Raw genomic sequence first — 21,747 nt, forward strand, 5'->3', positions numbered from 1 at the left:
AATGGGGGTTGTTCATATTACATCTCATACTGTATTTATACCTTGTGTATACATCATGTTTTTTATTTGCACATTTATTGTTTTTATATTTTAGACATATTATCTTATCATGTGTACTGTTTTGTATTTATAGCATCTAATATAGAATAATACATCTAGTAAAGACTATTGTATATTGTGTACCTTATATTACTTGACATTGTGGATGGTTTGTCTTATATTATGCGCACTTTTTATTTATTTCTACAAAGGTAATTTCGCCATATCTGTAATTTTCTCACTATAATCTACTGTCGTTTTCAGTTACTTTATTATACATAATAAAGAAAATGTAAAGTTTCGCGCAAACACACAGAGGACGACAGCAGGTCTCTGAATTCCCATTTGTCCGGAGGCACGTGAATGCAGCAGGAGTCACGCGCTGTTTGCCTTAGAATACAAACATGGCGGATGATGGAGAGTCGCTGGAGTCTTGGCTCAGTAAGTACTCGAATAAACTCTGTTCACGCACAGTTTTCTCATCTCGAGGCCGTGTGAGCATGTGCTGCGCTACCGTCAATGTCCAAAACAATGTCGAGACACGTGTGACAAAACTGTCCGTGCAAAATGACAGTTCTTTAGTCTGTGTGATGACAGGAAGAGGCTAACGAGAGTCAAGCTGCTGCAAGTCGGTCAAATAACTCTCCCCACAGGGTTTATGGCTTCAAGTCTGTAAATCCAAAAAGGAGGAAGAGATTATTTTAATCTAGTGTAGAACCTACATGATCGGCGTTTTCAAGTTGAAAAACACCATCAGGCGTTTTCAAAGTTCAAACAGCTCCTGAAACGACAACAACAAAGTGGACGAGCGAGCAGCTTGCAGGATTTTAAACAGGGAATGTATTGAACGAGACTGAAATGTTGGATAAAAGAGCAGTGGATTGTTTGTTCGTAGATGACCTCGGGTAGATGCAGGCACTTATTCATCAACAATCTTAAGTCCTCTTTAAGTATTATCAGAAAATTGCCATAACGTAGAAAGAAAAAGTCCTGATTGACATATTGCTTTTGCTTCAAAAAACGATGTTTCTCTCAACTTTAGTCGTATTTCTGTATCTCCCATTACAACAGTGTTGATATAAGGCTATTAACATTATAACTTCATTGCAAAACAATCAAAGAAATCCTCCAAAAACATGCATAAGTGACAATGGAGTGATTCTGAAACAAGTTGCAGACACCCTCTCCCTGTAGAGATTGCCAAAGCATTACAGTGAAGCCTAACACTTACCTACTCCGACCAAAATGGACATTGACAGCTTCTCTGAACTGCTCCAGGTGCTTGTTTCCTTGTGCAACTCTAGTTTTGAATACAGGGTTGTCAAACTGCAGTCCTCGATGACCAGTGTCCTGTTTCAGATGTCTCTACATCAGCACGTCTAAATCCACTGATCATATCGATCATCACGCTTGTAAAAATTCCCAATAAGGAGACCCTCATTGCAATCAAGTGTGTTGCAACTGGAAGAGTTCTAAAACCTGCAGGACACCGGTCCTCCAGGCCTTTTGGAACCCTCAAGAGGTTTCCTGACCCCAGGTTGGATATCATTAGGTTAAGAGTTTGAGACAGCACAGCTCAGAACAACTAAAAGCAAATCCAAGAATTAATAAATAGCATAGTGATGTGAGACCATGTGACCATAGATCACAGAGCCGAAACGTTAAGATTCACATACAACAGAAATACATGGGAGAGTGAAAAGGGGTAAATATCTCAGTGCAATGAATTAGCGCCCCTGAGTGTCATCTGCCTTCTTAAAACTGAGCGCTTTTCTAAAGGTACTGGGGGATTTTAAATGCTTCTTGTTACAAACTTCCTTTTAAATGTGTTCTTACTGAGCACTTTTTTTTTTTTTTTTTTTTTAAATGTGCCCTGCAAGGTTTCTGGGGTACTCTGTTAACTCCCCTGGGTCTAAGCCAAGATGGCTGATTTTAGTTTTGCGATGAATAAGAATTGCAGCTGCTATTTTAATGTAAATTACTGATAAGCTTTAAATTGACCTTATTGATTTAAAATGCATGCCTTTGTTCGCTTCCAGCTTAAAAAAAAAACTTTTACAATAAGCAACAATTGAAACTGTATAATTGGTTACATGTGATTCATTTTATTCCCTACATTACAATTTTTGGAAATTATCTTGCTTACCACAAAGAAGGCAGGTGGGGCAGCGTGTGGCTCGGAGTCCAACAGTTTCCCCATCTGTGGTCTAAATGTTTTAGAAGCATAACTCAGAAAATGGCTCACATTGACCCAAGCTTGCCCACACTCCAAGTATTGTCAAATAAGAAGCTTTAAAAATAGAGACAGTTTGAGACTACTGTAATAAAATTGGTTGTTACTATTTATTTTTTAGGTTTAGTCTTGAAACAAAACTCACCTTGTTTTTGAGAGAACAAGGTACCTCACTACTTTGAGATTTCAAAATGCACGATAGAATGCTGAGTGTCGTTTGCTAGTCTCTGTTCACATCCAGTAAGTACGGAGGCGGAGGAGAAAAAACACAATCCAGGAGTCCAGAGATGGGTAGAACGAACAGAAACCTGGTGGTACCAGATAAGTTGTCTACAGTGTTGGCAATTTCCTGGCGTATTACTTTGATTTTGCTTAGCAAATTGGTGTTAATGTCCATTTATCCACTTTCAAGCATTGATTATTGGTATCTTCCTGTCCTTTCTCACACATAGAAGGTCAAGCACTGGGTGCAAAGGCATAAAGTACCAAGGAGACACGGAAAGGCAGTTATTTTGTCAGCAAATGCGGAGGTGATTGCGACACTTGGTATTCCACTCTTCTTTTTCAGACAAAGCCACCAACCCCTCCAACAGGCATGAGGACTGGGAGTACATCATGGGATTCTGTGATCAAGTCAACAAGGAGCTAGAAGGGTATGGCCACATTCATTCGGTGAAGATTGTGTTTCCCATACCGTCGAATCACACACATCTAATTACGTCATTCATGCCCTCGTGGTAAACACACAGAGATGGGAATTGCTTGTGTCATAGCGTTGTTTAATCCTGTGTTATGTTCTATAGCCCACAAATATCCGTCAGATTATTGGCATACAAGATTCAGTCTCCTCAGGAGTGGGAGGCGATGCAAGCATTAACGGTTTGTAGTGTAATCATTGTTTATCAATCTTTGTGTACTTCAGCATAACCTCGCACAGCTCAAAGTTGTATATTTCCTGTGGTTTTGCTTTTTTTTTTTAGGTCCTGGAGGCGTGCATGAAAAACTGTGGGCAAAGGTTTCACAATGAAGTTGGAAAGTTTAAATTTTTAAACGAGTTAATTAAAGTGGTTTCACCCAAAGTAAGTTAGTTCCGAAAACCCTGTTTCGTTGCTCGCGGAGATGTTTAGTGTGATTTTAAGTTGTGTGTGTGTTTTATCTTTTAGTACTTAGGAGACAAAATATCAGAAAAGGTAAAGAGAAAAGTGATCGAGATGCTCTTCTGCTGGACAGTGTCGCTACCTGATGAAACAAAAATCTGCGACGCTTATCAGATGCTGAAGACACAAGGTGAGACACACGAGATTTAATAACGTTCTTCACTGGGAGGACGAGTTGCTCTGCAGAGCTCACCCCCAACTCTCACACTCTTGTGCTTTTACATTCAGCTCATTTTATCATTTCCATTTGTCTTTATGACTTTACAATGAATTCAGATATGAACATGTGAATTTAAACAAGACAAATTATCATTTTTATCCTTGACTGTTTTATACAGCAAAAAGTGACTCGTTAACCAACATCCCCAAGTCAATTTTAACCACATTTGAACCTCACTTCATGTTAAAAACACTGTAATTCCCCAACTAAATTGCTGATTAAATTTGAGCTTTCAAAATGTTTAATGGGCCTAATCAAGATGTATCAGTGTCTGCGCTGCTCAATCACTATTCGGATGTTCAGTCTGTGAGGAGCAAAACATTTCTGTGGCTCTCACAATGTTCAAAGTCGCCCCCTTCTGTCATGCAGCTTACAGACAATGTGATGTTGTTCTTTTTTAAAGAAACGTTGTCACTTTGAATTCTCAAAGCTGTCATTACCAAAGCACTCCGGCAACCTGCTGTCGTTTGTGTTTTAAGGTGTTGTTTCCGTTGACCCAGAAATATCTCTGGATGTCACGTTTCTACCATCTCCTTCTGTAAGACCAAAGAATCCTGTGTTTGATGACGAGAGTAAAAGCAAGGTAAGAGAAGCTATTTTGGGGATGTGAATTTGTGAACAGTGCAGCTTACCCACTGCACTTAATGCCTTTCCCCCTTGTCTTTGTTAGAGAGACGTGGTTTCAAGTTTTGTTTTGAGTCGTCGTGTGTGTCAGTGTAGAACTCGGTTGGGTGAGAGGAGATCTACCTGAATGTCTCTGTGAGGCGACACTTTACTCAGAGGACCTCCAAATAGACGGGCGCGTTTCAGATTTGATTGACAAGTTTGCATAAATCAAGCCGTCAGTGTCGAGGAGACACACGTCAAAGAGGCTTGTACATTTCTGTCAATCCATCTCCTGTTGCACTTTATCCAATTCAGGGGTCACAGGTGTGGGCTAAGGCTGAGTACACCCAGGACTGGTCACTAATCCACCACAGGGCATTCACACATATTCACATTCACAATTTAGTCGTGTATTAGCATGTTTTATTGACTGTTGACCCACGAGCTCTTAGTGGGTATGGTGTCTTAACTTTTTCCTCACCAGAAATTGCATTCTTTCTTTTTTTTATGACATTTTACAGAACGTTTTAAAAAGTTTTCTTTCATTTCAATTGTTTATGTATATTGCTAGAATTGTTCGACATTAACATTTATATCAAATGTTCCTAAAGGTAAATATGTAAAAAAAAATAAAATACAAAGGCTTTTGTAGGGTATCCTAATTTTTTGGCATGACTGTAACAGATGTAACAAAAAAAAAAAAAAAAAGTGTCCCTCGACGGAAAAGACGAGGAAGAGGGTGAATGAATCACAAAAAATAAAAATCTGCATTCACAGTTTTTCACGGGAAGAAGCAGAAGCCACATGAGTGAACCAGATCCCGCCAATCGATGTGTTGCTGCAAATTCAGAGCAGTAGAGCAGTGTTAACTTTGAATTCCATGAAGAAGCTGTGTAATGACTTACTTGTGTCTGTCATTCTGGCAGCATCATAACCGATAGTACATCACACAGTATAGATTGGCTGATAGCAATGTTGAGGAGAGTTTTGTTGATTCGTAATTCTCGTTCTAATAACTGTTTATTCCCTCTTGCTTTAAACATAGAATGAATGTGGTCATTATAAATGTCTTCATCAATGGGTGAACTCTGTCATAGTCTTTAATAGCAGTGTGGTTTGATCGTTTCTTTCCTGAATGGGGAAGTTTGATAACAAGATTTTCTCTCAATACACTGAAAGCTTAAGAGTTTTTAAAAGATTAAAAGATGAGGATCTGTCCTCTTCGTCTTTTTCCCACCACCTTTTCTCACCAGACTTTGCTTTATAGAATCCCACATTTTAAGGCCTAATTTCTGACACGGGGTTTACATGCTTTATTAACTACTCCACTCAAGAACAAGCCATTACTGTTTACTTTGTGTTTGCTGCAGATGATTGATAGATGTTTATTCAAAGGTCTAGGAGCTGGAGTGGCGGCTGCTCTCTAATGTGCTCTGTGGGAAACATTCTCTCTAATGCTTCTCTCATATTACTGCAGAAATTAGCAGAGCTGCTCAAAAGCAAAAAGCCGGAAGATCTGCAGGAGGCTAATCGACTCATCAAGAGCATGGTCAAGGAGGTGGGTTACTTTGAAATTATTGGCTAGATGGATCCATAATTAACTTATTGAGACCTCGGGTAACATTTAAATGTTTTGGAAATGTTTTTGTTTGTTTTTTTTTACAAAATGGCTTCACCTCATAGAGCTGGATGTGACACGATTTCCCCTTCATCTGCAGGTTTTCTTGCAGATCAGCCATTTTCAGCAATGCAAAGAAACAGCATATTCCTCTGTCGGTTTAAATTCATTTATTGACTGATTTGTTTTGTGCCAGGATGAGGCCAGAGCACAGAAAGCAACCAAACAAAGGTCCACACTGGAGGCAGCCAACAACAGTGTCAAACTCCTTAATGAGATGCTCACTCACTTCAGCCTCGATGATTCCACCGACGGAGACAAGGAGCTCATTAGGGTTTGTTCTCTGACCTTTTACCCAAAAAAATTCTTCATTTTCCAATATTAGCCCTTACTGGAAGGCTCTTTCACAAGGCTACCAATACGACCCCAGAGTTGTAACCGAATTGTGTTTCTTCCCACCTTGCAGGATGCAATTAAAAGAAACTCGATGCAAGACAACCCTGACCTTTATTAATTATCAGTTGCCTATCAAAAGAACGTATTTCCAGGATGAGATGATAATTATGTGTAAACGGCCTAAAGTCATTTATGAGACAAAAGGAAATGGCTTGAATCAAATTCAGTTGTTCATTTTACGAAAGTTCCATTCATAAGCTTGTTATTTTTAGAATTTAAAACGATAAATCAACAAGCGTACTGTGGAGAAGAAGAAAAACTAAACCAATAACAGATTCAGGTATGGCGTCTTGTACTGCATTTGTTGAAATTAATGGTTAGAAAGAGAGAAAATGACAACAAACAGAGAGCAACAAGCAAACTTGAAGCTCTTCAGTCAAAGGCCTTGTAGGAAGATATAGAGAGAAAGACGGACAAAGTTGATAGTTGAATGTACAGTTTTATATCTGCATTAAGTCTTGATTTGTTTATCCTTGCGGCAGCTTCCTCTTTTAACTGCGTGAGGTTCGACTACAGATTCAGTCATTACGTTTATTAAGAAGTCAGGAGTATAAAAGCCTTGGCCGTATGCAGAACATCGCTACTGGGCCATTAGGTTACACTAGTGAGCTTGGTTGGGTGTCCAGCTTTGTGTCCCTGTTCTTAATGCATCCGATGGGAGTGTTTTGTTATTTGCAATTTATTTTTGTAGTTTTAATTGATTAAAAAAAAAAAACCCTGGTCATTAATTTTATAGTTTGTCTTTTATTTTTTTAATTGATGTTTTCCATATGTAAATCATCCCTTATAAACCTCGTGTGTCTCTAAGGAATATGTAACCATAACTCCGTCCGATTTGTCATACGGGAAATCCAAGTCATGACTTTTCAATGATCTTTGAATACATTTCTCTTTCCAGGAGTTGTATGGTGACTGTGACAAACTTAGACAAACCATTTATCAGCTCGCCACAGAAACCGAGGATGACGACAGCAGCTTAGGTGAAACACCACAACACCAGCAGCATACTGGATCCATGTGAACGTTAACATTTGACTCAGGGTTCCTCACTTTTCCTCATCTAAATTTCTAATATGGCCCTTTCAGGGGACATCTTGCAGGCTAGTGATGACCTCTCGCATGTCATTAATTCCTATAAGAAGATTGTCGAAGGCGTCAAAATCAATTGCGAGACTGAGGAAGCACAACAACGACCATCAGCAGTCAAACAAGGTATATGCTTGGATAGTAGTGCCTCTCGGTTGTTTAATTGCAGAATTCACTCAACTATGATTGTGTCATTTAGCAGAGAAGTTTCTAAAGGTTTCCTACTGTGACACAAAATATACATTGTTACACCGCAGGCTGTTGGAACGCAATAAACGCTGAAAGGTTGATAAACCTGTCAACTGTGTTTTGATATATTTAAAGGGGACATATCATGCTAAATCCACTTTTTTAGCCCTTAAATGCATTTTGTTGTATATTTAGAGTGTTTAGAAGTACAGAAAAGTTCAAAGTAGTCTCTTCAGGTGCTCCGTTGATATCTTTATATTCTGTTTTGGTCATATTTTGCGATCGGTTTCGATTTTTCTATTCTCTATTACGTTTTTTGAACAATGACGTCACAGTATTCTCAGCGGAACTGCCAAATTAGGACATCGACACTTCGAGCAATCCGCCATTTTTGTTTCTCGCTGCGATTTTGTAGTCCAACCGAAGTTACGAGAGGATAAGTCAAAATGTTCGGTTGTTGGATGTAGTAACCCACAAGCTTCGTTACACCGTCTCCCAGCATCAGAACCTTTTCCAAGTGCCTGGTTGAGTTTTATTTTTCACAGAAATGTACCCACATCTGTGGGTAAGGTCATTTTTGTGTGCGCGAAGCACTTTAAGGACGACTGCTTCAGCAACCTCCGCCAGTATAAAGAAGGATTTGCCGAAAGACTTGGTCTGATTGAGCGGTCAGTTCCTTCTATCTATGGAGACGACGAACAGAGCACTTCGGTAAGCTGTATATAACGCTAAAAAGTGTGATGATAAGACGTCCCTGTCATTGTTTTGTTAGCATTAGCAGTTGCACCGTCTTCATATGTTAGCGCTGTGTGCTCGTTTTAGATTAGAATGTAACTTCTGTGTTAAATAGTCGTTGTAATACAGGCAGTATTGTAGTAGTGGGCATGGATGGAGAAGTTAGTGTAAATATAGTAACACACCATTGCGTTACATCCATATGAAGACGTTGTTCTTCAGGTGCATCATCGTCATTTTCATCTCGCTCCGCCGGGTCCGACTCTGGCTCCAACATGTATGGCTGGATGGACAAATCTTCCGTTGTTGACATTTTGTAAATAATGTGTGAATATAAAGTTTCTGCGCCGCTAGATAATTGTATCTGTTCTATCAAACTACAAAGATGGCCGAACAGGGTGAAGTTGAACCGAGTGTCACCTCTGCAACCTGGAGAGGAGGCGGGGTGTGAAGTGTGTCATTTGCATTTGAAGAGACCGCCCCAAAACGAGTTGCTCTCAGAAGCACATCAGAAAAGGGGTAGAAAAGGGGCCTGTGGAGCTCTAATAATGAGGAATTCAGACCCAAGCATTGCAGTTTCGCGTTGTATAGACCACAACTGTATGATTTATATGTAAAAAGGAAGGATTTAAAAGCATGATATGTCTCCTTTAAGAATGTAAATTATCGTCTCAATCAAATCAAGTGAATATTTGCAGCCATACTTTTGTACAATAGTACAATGAAGTTTGTTTCTCATCCACACTGGCGCTAAAAGAAAACGGTCGAAGATGAGCGTGTACACATAAGTCAAATAAGCAAATGTCAAAAATAAATGTGATGTACGATTATAAATTTGATCTTTCTATCTAGTAGGCTGTGCTGGTACTAGCCAGATGTAAAGCTCTGCTTGGTAGATGTATAAAAACCAATAGTAGTATTGTCTATGCATGTACATGTCAATACATACAAGCACATCTGACTCTAAATGTGAATATCAGTGAAAGAATTTGTGGTTTGGGTTATTTTCAAACTCATAATATTCAAAGTATTTTTTGTCCTGACATATATAGCTTCCTGTTCAAAGAAGAAACAGGAAGTTAATTTGATCCTGCATTTTCTGACTTTTGAGCTGAAATTATAAAGAACAAACAGGCTTGACATATTTCAGTGAATGTGTACTAAATATGCTTCTGGAAGTTAGAAGTCTGTATCTCTAATGCGGATATTTGCTCCATCTAAAACTTGACAGGCTCTGGGCACTCAAACGATTCGGAGATTCTGATTGACCTGGTGGGTCTGGACATGCAGAGCCCCTCTCCACCTGAGCGGCCACTCCCAGCGCCCGCCCTGTCTTTCTCCGACGAGCTGCTGGGCGGCCCCGCCGTCACTGACGCTCGGTCGCAGGGTGTCGGCACACCCTCTGCTGCACTCTCGCTGCTGGATGAAGAGCTGCTCTGTTTCGGTAACATTCACTCCCCGTCTATTCATAAGCTCTCGTTTCAGGTTCATTCTTCCAATTACCATTTAGATTTGACGCGTTTTGACAAGTTGTGTGCGTTTTTTACAGGCCTCAGTGACCCTGCCCCTGTTCTGAGTGACTCGACACTTAAAAATCAGAGTAATCATTTGTCCTCTCTACAGGTATTTAATCTAATATCTTCAGATTAGATTTTTTCCAACTGTTATTTTTAATAACTGTGTGTTCTTCCAATGCCTCACAGGATTCCACTCGTGATTTGGATGTGTTTGGCCCCACGTTGCCTGCAGTCCCTGTCCTTTCTTCATCCTTCCTCGACTCCCTCTCTACAATGGGAGCCTCAGTTAACCCTGCCAAAACTTCTACAACTGCCTCCGCCTTAAACCTCTCTGGCCTTGTCTTCCCAACGCCCTCAACTTCAGTCATATTGCCTCAAGGCGTCAGTTCAGTTATGACCACCGCCGTGGCCCCAGCTGCTCTTCCTCAGTCTTCGAAGATGACTCTGCCTCCTCCCTCCGTCACCTCTGCTGCGACACAGCAGGTTCCTTCCTCATCTGGACTTTTCCACCCATCATCAGCTTCTCTCACTCACAACCTGCAAGACCTCACCTTGCTGGATCTGGACAGTATGAATACGTGAGTAACGTGCAGTGAGGCGTAATTCATTGTTGCATTTAGTCTTACAACTTTTTTTGACGCAAGTTCATTAAAATGTCATTGTTCATCTCAGAATTTTAAACCCATTAAGGTCAGACGCAATATTTGGAATATCCATTCCCATTTGCACCATTCCTTTTGTTCCCTTGTGGAGGTGGAGGTGCTGCGATTTCACTTTTCTCTTTCAATCATAAAGGATGTCAAAGGTCACAGATCATGACGATAATGGCATCAGCTAAACATTGTCTTAAGAAAAGCTGACATTGAAAGGAGAAATACATACTAGAGTGTATGCTTGAATGTTTTCTTTTTTTATTATGCACCACATATTACCTTAAAGTTAAAGTATGAGACGTTCGCTTTTCTGCAAACACTGCTGGAGCATATTGACGTAGTGGTCAAGTGTTTAGCTTCAACCTTTAAAGTCTGATGGTGGTTGTAGTTTTTTTTTATAATGTTAGGACAAGTGCTTTCACATCATACATTGAATTAATGCAATATTTGTTTGAAATTCCAAGGAGGAGTAGCTTTTCTTTCCAGCCATTTTTATCCACCCACCCATCTGTCTTGTACACTGGGTTGCAGAGTTCCTGAGTCCTACCAGTTGACAGTTACACACTCCCACAGCAATTTAGCTTCAAATGCATGTTTTGGGACTGTGGGAGAAGTACCCAAAAAAGTCACAGAGGAAGAAGAAGCAATTTCCATAAGCCTGGACATTCTGAATAGGAGGCAAGAGTCCTAGGCACTACACCACCATGCTGGCTATAGTTTAGGCAGTATTCACTTTCCACTCCTCACTCAGACACTTTATCCATAATGTTGTTTCATTAAGTTAAGAAGCTTGCTACTTGAGAATTCATATCTTTTCTGCTATTCTGCCCTCAGTCCAGAGGCTGGAGTCACTTCACTGGCTGCAGGGGGAACACAGGGATGGTCCACTGCTCCGCTGACCACAAGCCAGGCAGATGACTGCCCCATATTGTGCTCCCTGTCCCCCGTCCTCCCACTGAACCAGGCCGATGCAGCCAAGGAGCAGGAGTTCTCATTAGCGAATGTGTTTGTCCCACTGGAGGCCATCAATCCAAGTGAGTTCCATGTAGTGCGCATAACGATTTTCATTTTTCTTATAAGTCATATTCTGCATGTTTTATTGTGTTATGATATAAAGAAGGCAATCGCACTGCTGTTCAGCGTCACATGAACAGAGGCATCATCTTGAATTTGCTTCCATTGTGTTTGGAGTTTTTGTTTATATAAAGATGTCTTGAAAATGTTGTGGTAAAATACTACAGATTTATAAATAGTCCATCTCTTTAATGCTTAAAATATGGGATTTCTCCATTAGATTTCTTTGACCTCGGGTACAAGTTCTGCTTTACTTGTTGACATACTTAAATGCCTCTTCTACAGCTTGGCTCTTATCTATGTGCTTAATAGCTTCAATAACTTAGAGATACAGTTACACGAGTGACATTTAGTAAGTCTGGTGGCCCCTTTGAGTCTGAGACGTGGCCTATTGGAGAGGATGTTTGTTAGGTAAGGTCATTGAGGTCCAGCTTGCATCAGTGAAAAAGCCGTTTAAACTTTCACCATATCTGAGGAAAGACGTGGGAACATTGAAAGACTTTTGAAAAGCAATAATGTCACCAGTAAAAGTTTTCCTAAGTTTTAAAACTTGGTTCTACTATTTCAGAAAATCCGAATGCCATGAATTGGTGTGGTTCGTGATATTAGCTTTGTATTTTGTTCAGTGGTGGCCTTGAAATGTGGGAAGCAAGCTTGTAATGAGATGTTTACCCATTTTGAATCCCACTGCCACTTTATTTTAAGTGCTGAAATGGCATTCTAAATCGCATCAACTAAAGAAATAACACCAAATGTGACATGCAGCTCACGTCATCTGCTGAGGCAGCCCCAGAACAGAGCAGACAACACAAAATCTCTCAGTAATCAGTGTACTTAGTTCAAGTAACCATGTGGTTTTTAATGCGCACTATGTTATGCATGGGCAATATGCATTAGAATAGATTCCTTTCAAATCAAAAATGTTGTATACTAATTGTTGTTTCTATTTATACAATCAAGATATAATCTGAAGTAAATCCAATATGTTTGGTTATAACATTTTAAAGGAGCTTTTATTAAATGCTTTCAGTGACTTCAGTGAAGTCCCTAGTTATTTCATGTGAACGTAAGACATTGCTGCCACTTTGTGGCGTCGGTGGCAAAGTTAATGTAAGTGCGTAAGGAACTTGTCACTGTTACACCAGCTACGATAGACAGCCTGCTATTTTATCGATCTCGGTATGAACAACAGTAGATGTGCAGAAGGATTGCTTCATGCCAAAATAATTAATATTGTAAACAATATGCCTTTTATTTGGGAAGACTTTGGTTTACAAGTCTGTGTGGCTGTGTGTGGTGAAAGTCTGCCTCTGTAGTGATAAACCTTGACTATTATTTTTTGTTGTTGTTTCTTTTTTTCTGAATGCGCTGCGTTTTAGGTAAAGTGTGTCCTGTGACGGCCTATGACAAAAGTGGTGTTCGTGTTCTGCTGCATTTTGCGACCGACTGCCCCCCAGGCAGACCAGATGTTCTGGTGATGGTGGTATCTATGCTGAACACTTCTCCGCAGCCTGTCAAGAACGTTGTTCTCCAGGCCGCTGTGCCAAAGGTAAAAAAAAACCGATGTGCATTACGCAAATCACTGTTGTTCCCCGAGAAGCTACACAGTTTTACATATTTAGATGATAATTTAGAGGGATGCTCGGTTCATAAAAATAAACCGTGGTGTATGAAATGCATTTTTAGCCAGTTTGCAGCTGCTGTTGAATTTACACGGATGTCTCCTCTACTCCATCTCCAGATGATGAAAGTGAGACTTCAGCCTCCCTCGGGAACCGAGCTGGCTCCTTTTAACCCGATACTTCCCCCCGCTGCCATCACTCAGGTCATGCTGCTTGCCAATCCTCTCAAGGTAGTGTTCGGCTTGGAGCTTCTTTTTTTGACATATGCGAATTTGTATGTGCACATATAGACACTGAACTGCATTACCACTTCTTACAGTCTCACATGCTTTGAAGATGTGATGATGAACCATGTCCTCAGTGCAAAAGATCTCTTATATTTCTTGGAGCTGATAAATGCTCCGAAGCTGAAAGTGTTTGTGTGTTTATGCTTTGCAGGAAAAGGTTCGGATGAGATACAAACTGACATTCACACTTGGAGAGCTGCCACTCACAGAGGTGGGGGAGGTGAACGAGTTTCCGCCTCCTGATAAATGGGGCTCTCTATAGCCCCGCCGTCCTATTTGCAATGGCCGCAAGTCTTATGAAACTACTTAGACTGTCAGAGGCTCACAAAGGTCAGAAGAAGAGGCAGAAAGGATGGCTTTTATAGGAATGTGGAATTAATTATAAACTGTAATTGGCCTTGAGGAGTTTGCAATGCCCGACTGAGGTAGCCAAAGTCCAGTAGCACACGTGTAACGTCATTACAGCCAGTGCTAGAAGTACTCAGAGGGATGTAAGACCTGATCTGAACTGGTTTATTATGGGTTTTTCTGGTGAAGTTTGATACTGCTGGGTTATTAAGTTTATGATATTGTACCATTTCGCTGTCATTTTAGCAGTCACAGTTGCTCCTGTCACCTCTAAAGCATATCTGAATGGGTTGGAGTTTATGTTACTGTCTGCCTGACGCTCTTAAATAGAGCAAAACGTAAGTTGAAAGGTGTCACGAAAACCTACAAATGTGTGACTCAGATTTCCTGCTGCTTGTGTTTAATAGCAGTGTTGAAGCAGATGAGATCCACTCTGTGACTAAGCTGAAGAATCTCTTTTTGTTTACACTTAAGTCATAGCTCAGACTCTTACACTTAGCACTGTATTATTTTATCTTTCAGTGTTTATTGTTGTGATTGTATTATTTATTCTGGTTTTGGGATGAAGGTGTCTAATCCGATAACTTATTCTCTTGCAATTGAAGACTGTCTTCTTTTTGCAGGGTATTTTTTTTGTTTATAAAGAACACATTCAGTATTGCAACGAAAGACAGACGGAGCATTAATGCTATGAATGTTCGCCAATATTCAAACGTGTCACCGTAAGTTACGTATTTCTTTTAACGATAGATGGATTTAAATGAGTTTCATGTCTTGTTACAACAGCCGTGTGTCATAGACAAAGACAAGCTTTTTTATTTTTTCCTCAGCACTTCCAGTATGAGCAAATAAGGGCAAAGGTCGTCTGTATGCATTTAGTGGATATGCTCGACAAAGAGTAGACCCCTCGGGGGGGAAAAAATTACAATATGTGAGGTTAGTCAAATACCACAGATACATTCTACCTGTAACAATGTAGAAAGCACACTGAAGGGTAGATCATTCTCTATGAGTACATGTTTTCCTTGTGTGTGAGTTTTCTGTGGTAAACTAAAAAAACATTTGCTTTGTTTCAGCCTTGATGATAACATAATGTTAAAAACCTAGTGGTTGTTTCAAAGTGATTATCATGTTTTTATCCCAAAATGTAACTTCTTGGGTTTTTTATTTTTTTTGTCTTTCTGGGGATTGTTAGTGCTGTAAAGATTATATACATATTTCTAATAAAATAATTTATTTGTCTTAGATTGTTGAGTTTTCTTTGCATATTTTCAAAGATAAATACAGCAGTGCATCAGACAAAATATATCTATTTGTGTTACATCTTCTGCCATTTTTTTTTTTGTTTGTTTGTTTTTTGTTGACCACCCGTCCATCATAGATACCGTTTTAATCCAATTCAGGGTTGTAGGGCACCGGAGCTGATCCAAGCTAACAATGAGTGAAGGCAGGATACACCGTCGACGGGTCACCAGTCCATCATAGGACAATCAGAGACCGTAACAACTCACCATGCACTCACATTGGCAATGTTGGATCAGGATTTTAATGTTTCGGGACTGTGGGAAGAAACATACACACTCCACAGAAAAAGGCACCAAATCTCAAACCAGAGACATTTTGCCATGAGACGAGAAACGAAAGTGATGACAATCAGATGTGTGATTGGCTCCTCTCAGTGCAGAGACGTATCAAGATGAAACTCTGCATCCGGCCGCAGGCAATCCCAAATCTCTGCTGTCTGGGATCAAACTGTCCTCCCAAGATTACAACGCTGGCCTCCACAGAGCGGGGTTTACCAGAGGCCACCTCCAGAATTTGAGATCAGAGTGGATGGAATAGCCAGCAATCCCGACTTCAGCTCCATTGAACGCCAGTTGGATCAGCTCGGCAGAGCTGCTCATGTCCGAGTCACCAACACAAGCACTTACTGGTTGAGGAAATGAAATGCCATGGCACAGCAGTGTGGGAGCACGGTGAAGTTAGAGCTGGTTCTTCTACACACCACAGGTGCTCCTGTTTGCTAAAAGAGAATACATTTTTTAATTGCTAATATGTCTTGTTTCTTCATATTTGAATTTCACGATCCATCTAATGAGCGTCAATAGCAATCAATGAAGATCGAGCCACTTTTTCATGGGTGTAACCTACAAATACAGCTCTGCTGCTTCGCCCGCAGATGCAGGTTAACTACAAATGTGGCACAGTCAGTTAGCTGCGCTTACATTTCTGAAGTTATCTGCATTGAAGCTGCATATCATTGCTGCTGCAGTATTCTGCAGGCACTGGAATAATCAAAGGTGTTCCAATGAAAATAAATGGGCCTTGTTTTAAATTACGGTAGGTTTCTACTACCATATCTCAAAATCCTTCAACTCTTGTTAACAGTGAGGTTAATATTACTTCAAGCACACATTGACATTCGTGACAGAACTGCAGCCACTGTATCAATTATTCATCTTTAACTGTAAATTACCCACGGCTTGAAAGACAGGTTTGGCCACGTCTTCCAATTCACGACAGCCTCCTGAGAACCAAGTGAAACAGATTTAACATTGCACTGTAACTCATGGCATATAGAAGAGCAAGGAAAAGTATGTGAAATGTTTTCTGCATTAAATTGCAATAAAATGTCACCCAATCTAGATCTAAGTGACAGGTATAGTCCAATACACTGTGCTTAAACTAATAACGCAGACTAGCTCATATGTATCAGGAACAACCTGGAGCACAATCAAAGAAATGTTCCTGGTTCAAACCCTTTGATCATTAGAGGGTTCAGTGTGGAGTCTGCATGTTCTCCCCAAAGCAAATGTGGGGTTTCTCCCACAATCCAGGCATGATTTTATTTATTTTTTTAATAGATCATTCCAGTATAACACATGTGTCCACTAGCAAAAAAATAAGTGTGTGAAGATTCAGAAACTTCTGCATTTTCTGCATCAGTTGGAAATGAAATGTGATCCGATCTACATTTTAGTCACAAGTACAAACAAACACTAAGTACTTCACCAAATTCACCATAGTGCACAAACAAACACTAAGTACTTCACCAAATTCACCATAGTGCAGCGTTATGTAACTCATGTGAACATAAAAGATAGATTTTCAGACAATGAACAGGAAGAACATGCAAACTCCAAACAGAGAGAACCCACATGCAAAGGCTGGCAAGTTTAAGTCACAGATGAGTCTCTAATGCCTGTTTTATGACAACTTAGTCATCTTTAAATTGATTCAGGGGCTTCTTTACATTAACACATCGACAATTCACAATTCGTCCAGCGAGTTTTTTGATGAGGGCTAACATCGAGGAAAAGCATGCACGTTAAAAGAGGAACTTGTGTGAGACAGCGGGGGTCGTCTATGTGCGCGCGCACTGCAGTGCAGCGGGCGCAAAGTGGCGCACCGCACCGCACCGCACGCGCACAGCGCAGCCGCAGCAGAAAAGGCGCAGACACACAGCGGCACCGCAGCAGCAGCAGCCATGGCCGACGAAAAGCCCAAGGTGAGGAGCGACGTTTCTGCTCTTGTTTTCTACACGGTGTGGATTTACAGCCAGCCTGCTGATAGTCGATGCAACGACGCGTAAAGCGGTTTAATTAGTGGCCGTGTTGCTTTCTCCATTAACGTCAACCAGCGTTGCCGCGTTAGCTCGTGAGCTAACATGCTGGCGGTGGAAGTAGCATAATAAGCTATTGCGGCCGGAGTGACAAAAACATAACTCTTCTTTCTGGTCTTTTTGTATAAGTGTAACCGACACCATCGGAGTGTTCTCATATGTATCGCTGCCTGGGGAGTTATGTGACAGCATAATGGGTTAACGGAATTAATGGCTGAAGTGAAAGGAAGCGTTAACTGCTAACTGTGTGCAACAGGACCGGCCCGGACGCAATGTACCGATCAAGATAAAATCGGAAGATTAACGCAATCACACTTTGGCTGTTTGGATTGTATCCGTCACTACACCAAACTAAGCGTTTCTGACTAGGATGTATTGTTGATGTTGTAGTCGTAGCAGCATTTTCTCTGTGGCTAGGCCTCTGGCCATCCGTGCAGGCCATTGTCCATTGGCATGCTTTATGCTAAAGCTAACATCTGAAGTTATTTCGTCTGTTTGGTCCACAAAACCTCTTATATCCAGTGAGGCATGTCCATCAGGAGTATCAGACTTATTTTAACTCCTCATATGAATCAGATTTTTAAAATAGGTTATTTATAGATACACTGCACTCTTTCTGTGTGTGTGTGTGTGTGTGTGTGTGTGTGTGTGTGTGTGTGTGTGTGTGTGTGTGTGTGTGTGTGTGTGTGTGTGTGTGTGTGTGTGTGTGTGTGTGACCCTTGATGGATGATAATATTTACTTGGAGGCAGAGTTTCCCGTGATTACTCTTTAGGAAATTTCCAGATTTTTTTTTTTTTCATTTTTATTTTTATTAAGAGAACTTGTTTGTCTTTTCAGGAGGGAGTCAAGACTGAGAACAATGAGCACATCAACCTGAAGGTGGCAGGACAGGATGGCTCAGTGGTCCAGTTCAAGATCAAAAGGCACACTCCTCTCAGCAAACTGATGAAAGCGTATTGTGAACGGCAGGTAAGAGTGAAACAATTTGGCCGTCCGTACATCTTCTACACCACTTCATCCACCATCACGATCCCGGCTGGTATGGGCGAGGGTCAACCTTGGACTACTTACCAGTCCATCACTGGGAAAACACAGAGACTATATAGGCTATTTAAAATGTCCAAATCAGCTTCTAATTCATTCAAACGCATGTTTTTGGACTGTGGTAGGAAACCGCAGTACCTGGAGAAAATACATTCCAGTATTTTGTGTGGACCTAGGGCATTCTTCTTAACATCAGGAGCAGATAAGGGGTTATTACACTGTGACACAATCCTATTCACACGTTGTGGCATATAGTTGTGTTTATTTTAGTTGAATCCAGGGAAATATTAAAATCTGTACATGAGCTCCCCCTAGTGGTATATCACAGTTATGCTTCTCCCCGAGTGTTGGGTCCTTGGTTGAAATCCCAGCTGCGGTGGAGAGAACACCTGTCCACAGAGTTGTAGTGACTTAGAGCCAGATAGACACTCTATTATGTAGTAAACAATGTTGAAAGAGTCTACAGAATCACATGAAATATTGTATGATTACATCTTGATGATCTTGATCTTGATTTAGGCAGCCAAAGAGCAAAAGGCAGGTTGTCAGATACAAATGTTTATTTTGGAAAAGCTGATTTTCTAATGAAAATTCTCATGAGCAGATCATGTTGTCGGTCACCTGCAAACGTTTGATTTCTACTTGTATTAAACTTCATACGTTTTGTTTGTTTAGGGGTTGTCGATGAGACAAATACGGTTTCGCTTTGACGGTCAGCCCATCAATGAAACAGACACACCCTCACAGGTAATCCAACACCTTCTGGATATATTTTCACCACAATAAAAGCATGTTCAACTTCACTGTTCAGGTTTTGTTTAGGATTAATGCTCCTAATGCATTTAGTTAGACAGTTGTAGGTTGTTCTGAAACATTGACAATATGTTCATAAAATGTATTTAATCAGTAAGACATTTCTCATTACCCTTACATGAATATTGATGTTATTGCAGGTTGTAATTGGCAATAAAAAAGGCAATAATTTGCCCATAATTTCTACTTTGGCACAAGCAGTTAAATGCTGACTTGTTTTTTTGCCCTTTATATTTATTTGCAAAAGACTCACAGTATGGGAGGTTTGTGTTAATAATCCTGGTTTGATGCTTTGTCTGAATTTATGAATTATTATTGTAAATGTGTGGTCTTTGCCACTATCATAGTTATGGAAAGCCAAATAGTGACTGTACTTAAACTTGGCACTTCACACCAGCTATTTAAATGTGTGTAATTCAAATTTACACTGTTTGCTTTGTACATGGCAAAACTATTGAACAATTATAAACCTATTCAAACTTATGGTTAATCTTGTGTTTACAGAAGAAGTCGGTGCATTAAGATTCCTTATTAAAGTTCATTTTGACAGACAAATCTCACCCTGAGCAATATGAGGGAGGATGTGCTAATAAGGTCGTGTTGACAGTGGAGGATCAGGTGTTCATCGGTTGGAAGAAACTGAAATAAAGTCTTTTCAAATGCTGTACTGTAACAAACTTTCATCTTTTTCTTACAGCTAGAAATGGAGGATGAAGACACAATCGATGTGTTCCAACAGCAAACCGGAGGCTCTCCTCTTTAAAGACTGTTTCCTAAGAATGCCCCTACCTCCCCTATGATCCCCTCCCTACCCCCACACCATCTTTGTTATACCCAGTCTTCAAATGATCATGAGACCAGTGTTGATACCATTCAGTGCAAAACTTTTACAAAATGCCCAAATGCAACAGCACAGTCGTATAGTTTTATCACACTCTAGTTCATATTTTCACACAATTCAACAACGCTGTATAGACGACTTCTAAGCTGCAGTGAGTCTAGTGTGCTGTTGGAATGAAAAGCTTGACTTTTATTTAGATTTTTGTTTTTTGGGGGGTCTCCCCTGCACATGATTTGGTAAAAATAAATTTGTGGTCCTTTTTTTTTTTTTTTTCATTTTTTCCATACCTCTGTCATTGGGGTTTGATTCCAATCGAATTATGTCATTGTTGAGTAAGCCTATGTTTTAAATTCACTGACATCTGTTGTTATTAAAATGTATTATTGGAATAAATTGATTTTTTTTTTAATTTGTCTCCAATTGTTTTGTTTCACCCTTAACTCAATTTTAGTCTGCAGGGTACAGAGGCTGTTACTAGACTAGTGTTTTGTTAATCCTTTGCAGTAACATATTTTTAAATGCATTTAAACACCAGATCAACTGCTCTTAGCTTTTGTTATATGAAGGATCAATAGATACACATTTGCACCTCTGCAGACTATTTAAAGCTTTTGGACTGTGGGAAGGATATAGCCATAGCTTCATAACATGTTGGATTGAACTGTCTTTCAAATTCAGACATGTCTTCCAATTAATATGGTTAGACATCAATCGTTAATCTAGGAAACACTTTTGTACTTATGCAATACTGACACTATTTGCAGTACACATGAAACCAGGATGAGTACTGACAACAAAAAATTTGAGGCTCAAAATTTCAGAATTGGATCTCAGTCGATATGAGATTTTGGTAAAGACACTCGTCATGTACATTTTTGATATTCTCATGTGTCTTGTGTACTGCCTCATCCTACTTTGAGCAGATCCCAGTTGAATACAGGTGAAGGAACACCAATAAACCTTTCATTTTTTTAGAGGGTGGATTAGGAAGACAAATCCACCTTCGTTTTGATGCAATTATCAGCCATGATATCAGTGTGCAGCAAAATCTTGAATGAACACGATCATACAGTGTTGAAAGTCACGTGTGGTTGCAGTTGACTATATAATATACCTATCACAGTCAAATAATTTGTGCAGAGGAAATGTCATTGGAGCCGTCCATAGAATAATTAGCTGAAAACAATATTCTATAAAGGATCCATTAATTATAAAAAGAAAAAAGTTTGCTGATCACTGCTGAAATATAGACCTATGTACCTGTCGTCTGAACGATCTGACCAATCATGGACGTCCGTAATGTATCAGGATCCAATCAGAGGATGAGCTGTCTACTTGTGGGCGCAGCTTAGACTGCAGCCGCATCCTTCGCTTCTGCGTCAAGTTACAAATATAAATGTAAGAAGAAAGCTGTTTGATACGTAGACTTGGCCTTCACATTAAAAATAAAGCGTGGAACCCCCGTTGATATACGGCAAATAATGAATTATAAACTTAAACTTAGCCGGTGGACTCGTATACAATAACGATATACGGTTACATTTGACAATTTTTTTTACCTAAACAACGGCCTAACTCGGGTTTGT

At 40.1% G+C, this 21,747-nt stretch overlaps 2 protein-coding genes across 3 annotated transcripts; both read left to right on the forward strand.

Moving 5' to 3' along the window:
- Nucleotides 1–443: 443 nt before the first annotated feature.
- Nucleotides 444–14,754, forward strand: gga3a (golgi associated, gamma adaptin ear containing, ARF binding protein 3a; the record flags this gene model as incomplete). Of its 2 annotated transcripts, none has more annotated exons than XM_080463469.1 (17): nucleotides 444–480; nucleotides 2,841–2,925; nucleotides 3,076–3,151; nucleotides 3,253–3,351; nucleotides 3,436–3,559; nucleotides 4,129–4,232; nucleotides 5,733–5,813; nucleotides 6,070–6,207; nucleotides 7,228–7,309; nucleotides 7,416–7,541; nucleotides 9,571–9,783; nucleotides 9,889–9,962; nucleotides 10,043–10,434; nucleotides 11,344–11,543; nucleotides 12,963–13,132; nucleotides 13,325–13,435; nucleotides 13,644–14,754. In XM_080463469.1, 17 exons carry the CDS (start codon nucleotides 444–446, stop codon nucleotides 13,752–13,754), a joined length of 2,223 nt encoding a protein of 740 aa, XP_080319595.1. In that variant the 3' UTR covers nucleotides 13,755–14,754. The 2 variants fall into 2 exon arrangements, with proteins under 2 accessions (XP_080319595.1, XP_080319596.1); XM_080463470.1 differs by having other exon boundaries at nucleotides 4,150–4,232.
- A 2,372-nt stretch (nucleotides 14,755–17,126) lies between these two features.
- Nucleotides 17,127–20,568, forward strand: sumo2a (small ubiquitin like modifier 2a). Its single transcript, XM_080462667.1, has 4 exons — nucleotides 17,127–17,348; nucleotides 18,301–18,432; nucleotides 19,183–19,254; nucleotides 20,018–20,568. Exons 1-4 carry the CDS (start codon nucleotides 17,328–17,330, stop codon nucleotides 20,081–20,083), a joined length of 291 nt encoding a protein of 96 aa, XP_080318793.1. The 5' UTR covers nucleotides 17,127–17,327; the 3' UTR covers nucleotides 20,084–20,568.
- Nucleotides 20,569–21,747: the final 1,179 nt, after the last annotated feature.

Source organism: Lipophrys pholis, assembly GCF_963383615.2.
Source record: "Lipophrys pholis genome assembly, chromosome: 5".
In the NCBI taxonomy this organism is placed as follows: Eukaryota; Metazoa; Chordata; class Actinopteri; order Blenniiformes; family Blenniidae; genus Lipophrys; species Lipophrys pholis.

Coding starts and splice junctions, on each gene's coding strand:
- sumo2a (XM_080462667.1), top strand. CDS start 17,328: ATGGCCGACGAAAAGCCCAAG. Junction 17,349..18,300: donor TGGCCGACGAAAAGCCCAAG/GTGAGGAGCGAC, acceptor TTGTCTTTTCAG/GAGGGAGTCAAGACTGAGAA. Junction 19,255..20,017: donor AAACAGACACACCCTCACAG/GTAATCCAACAC, acceptor TTTTTCTTACAG/CTAGAAATGGAGGATGAAGA.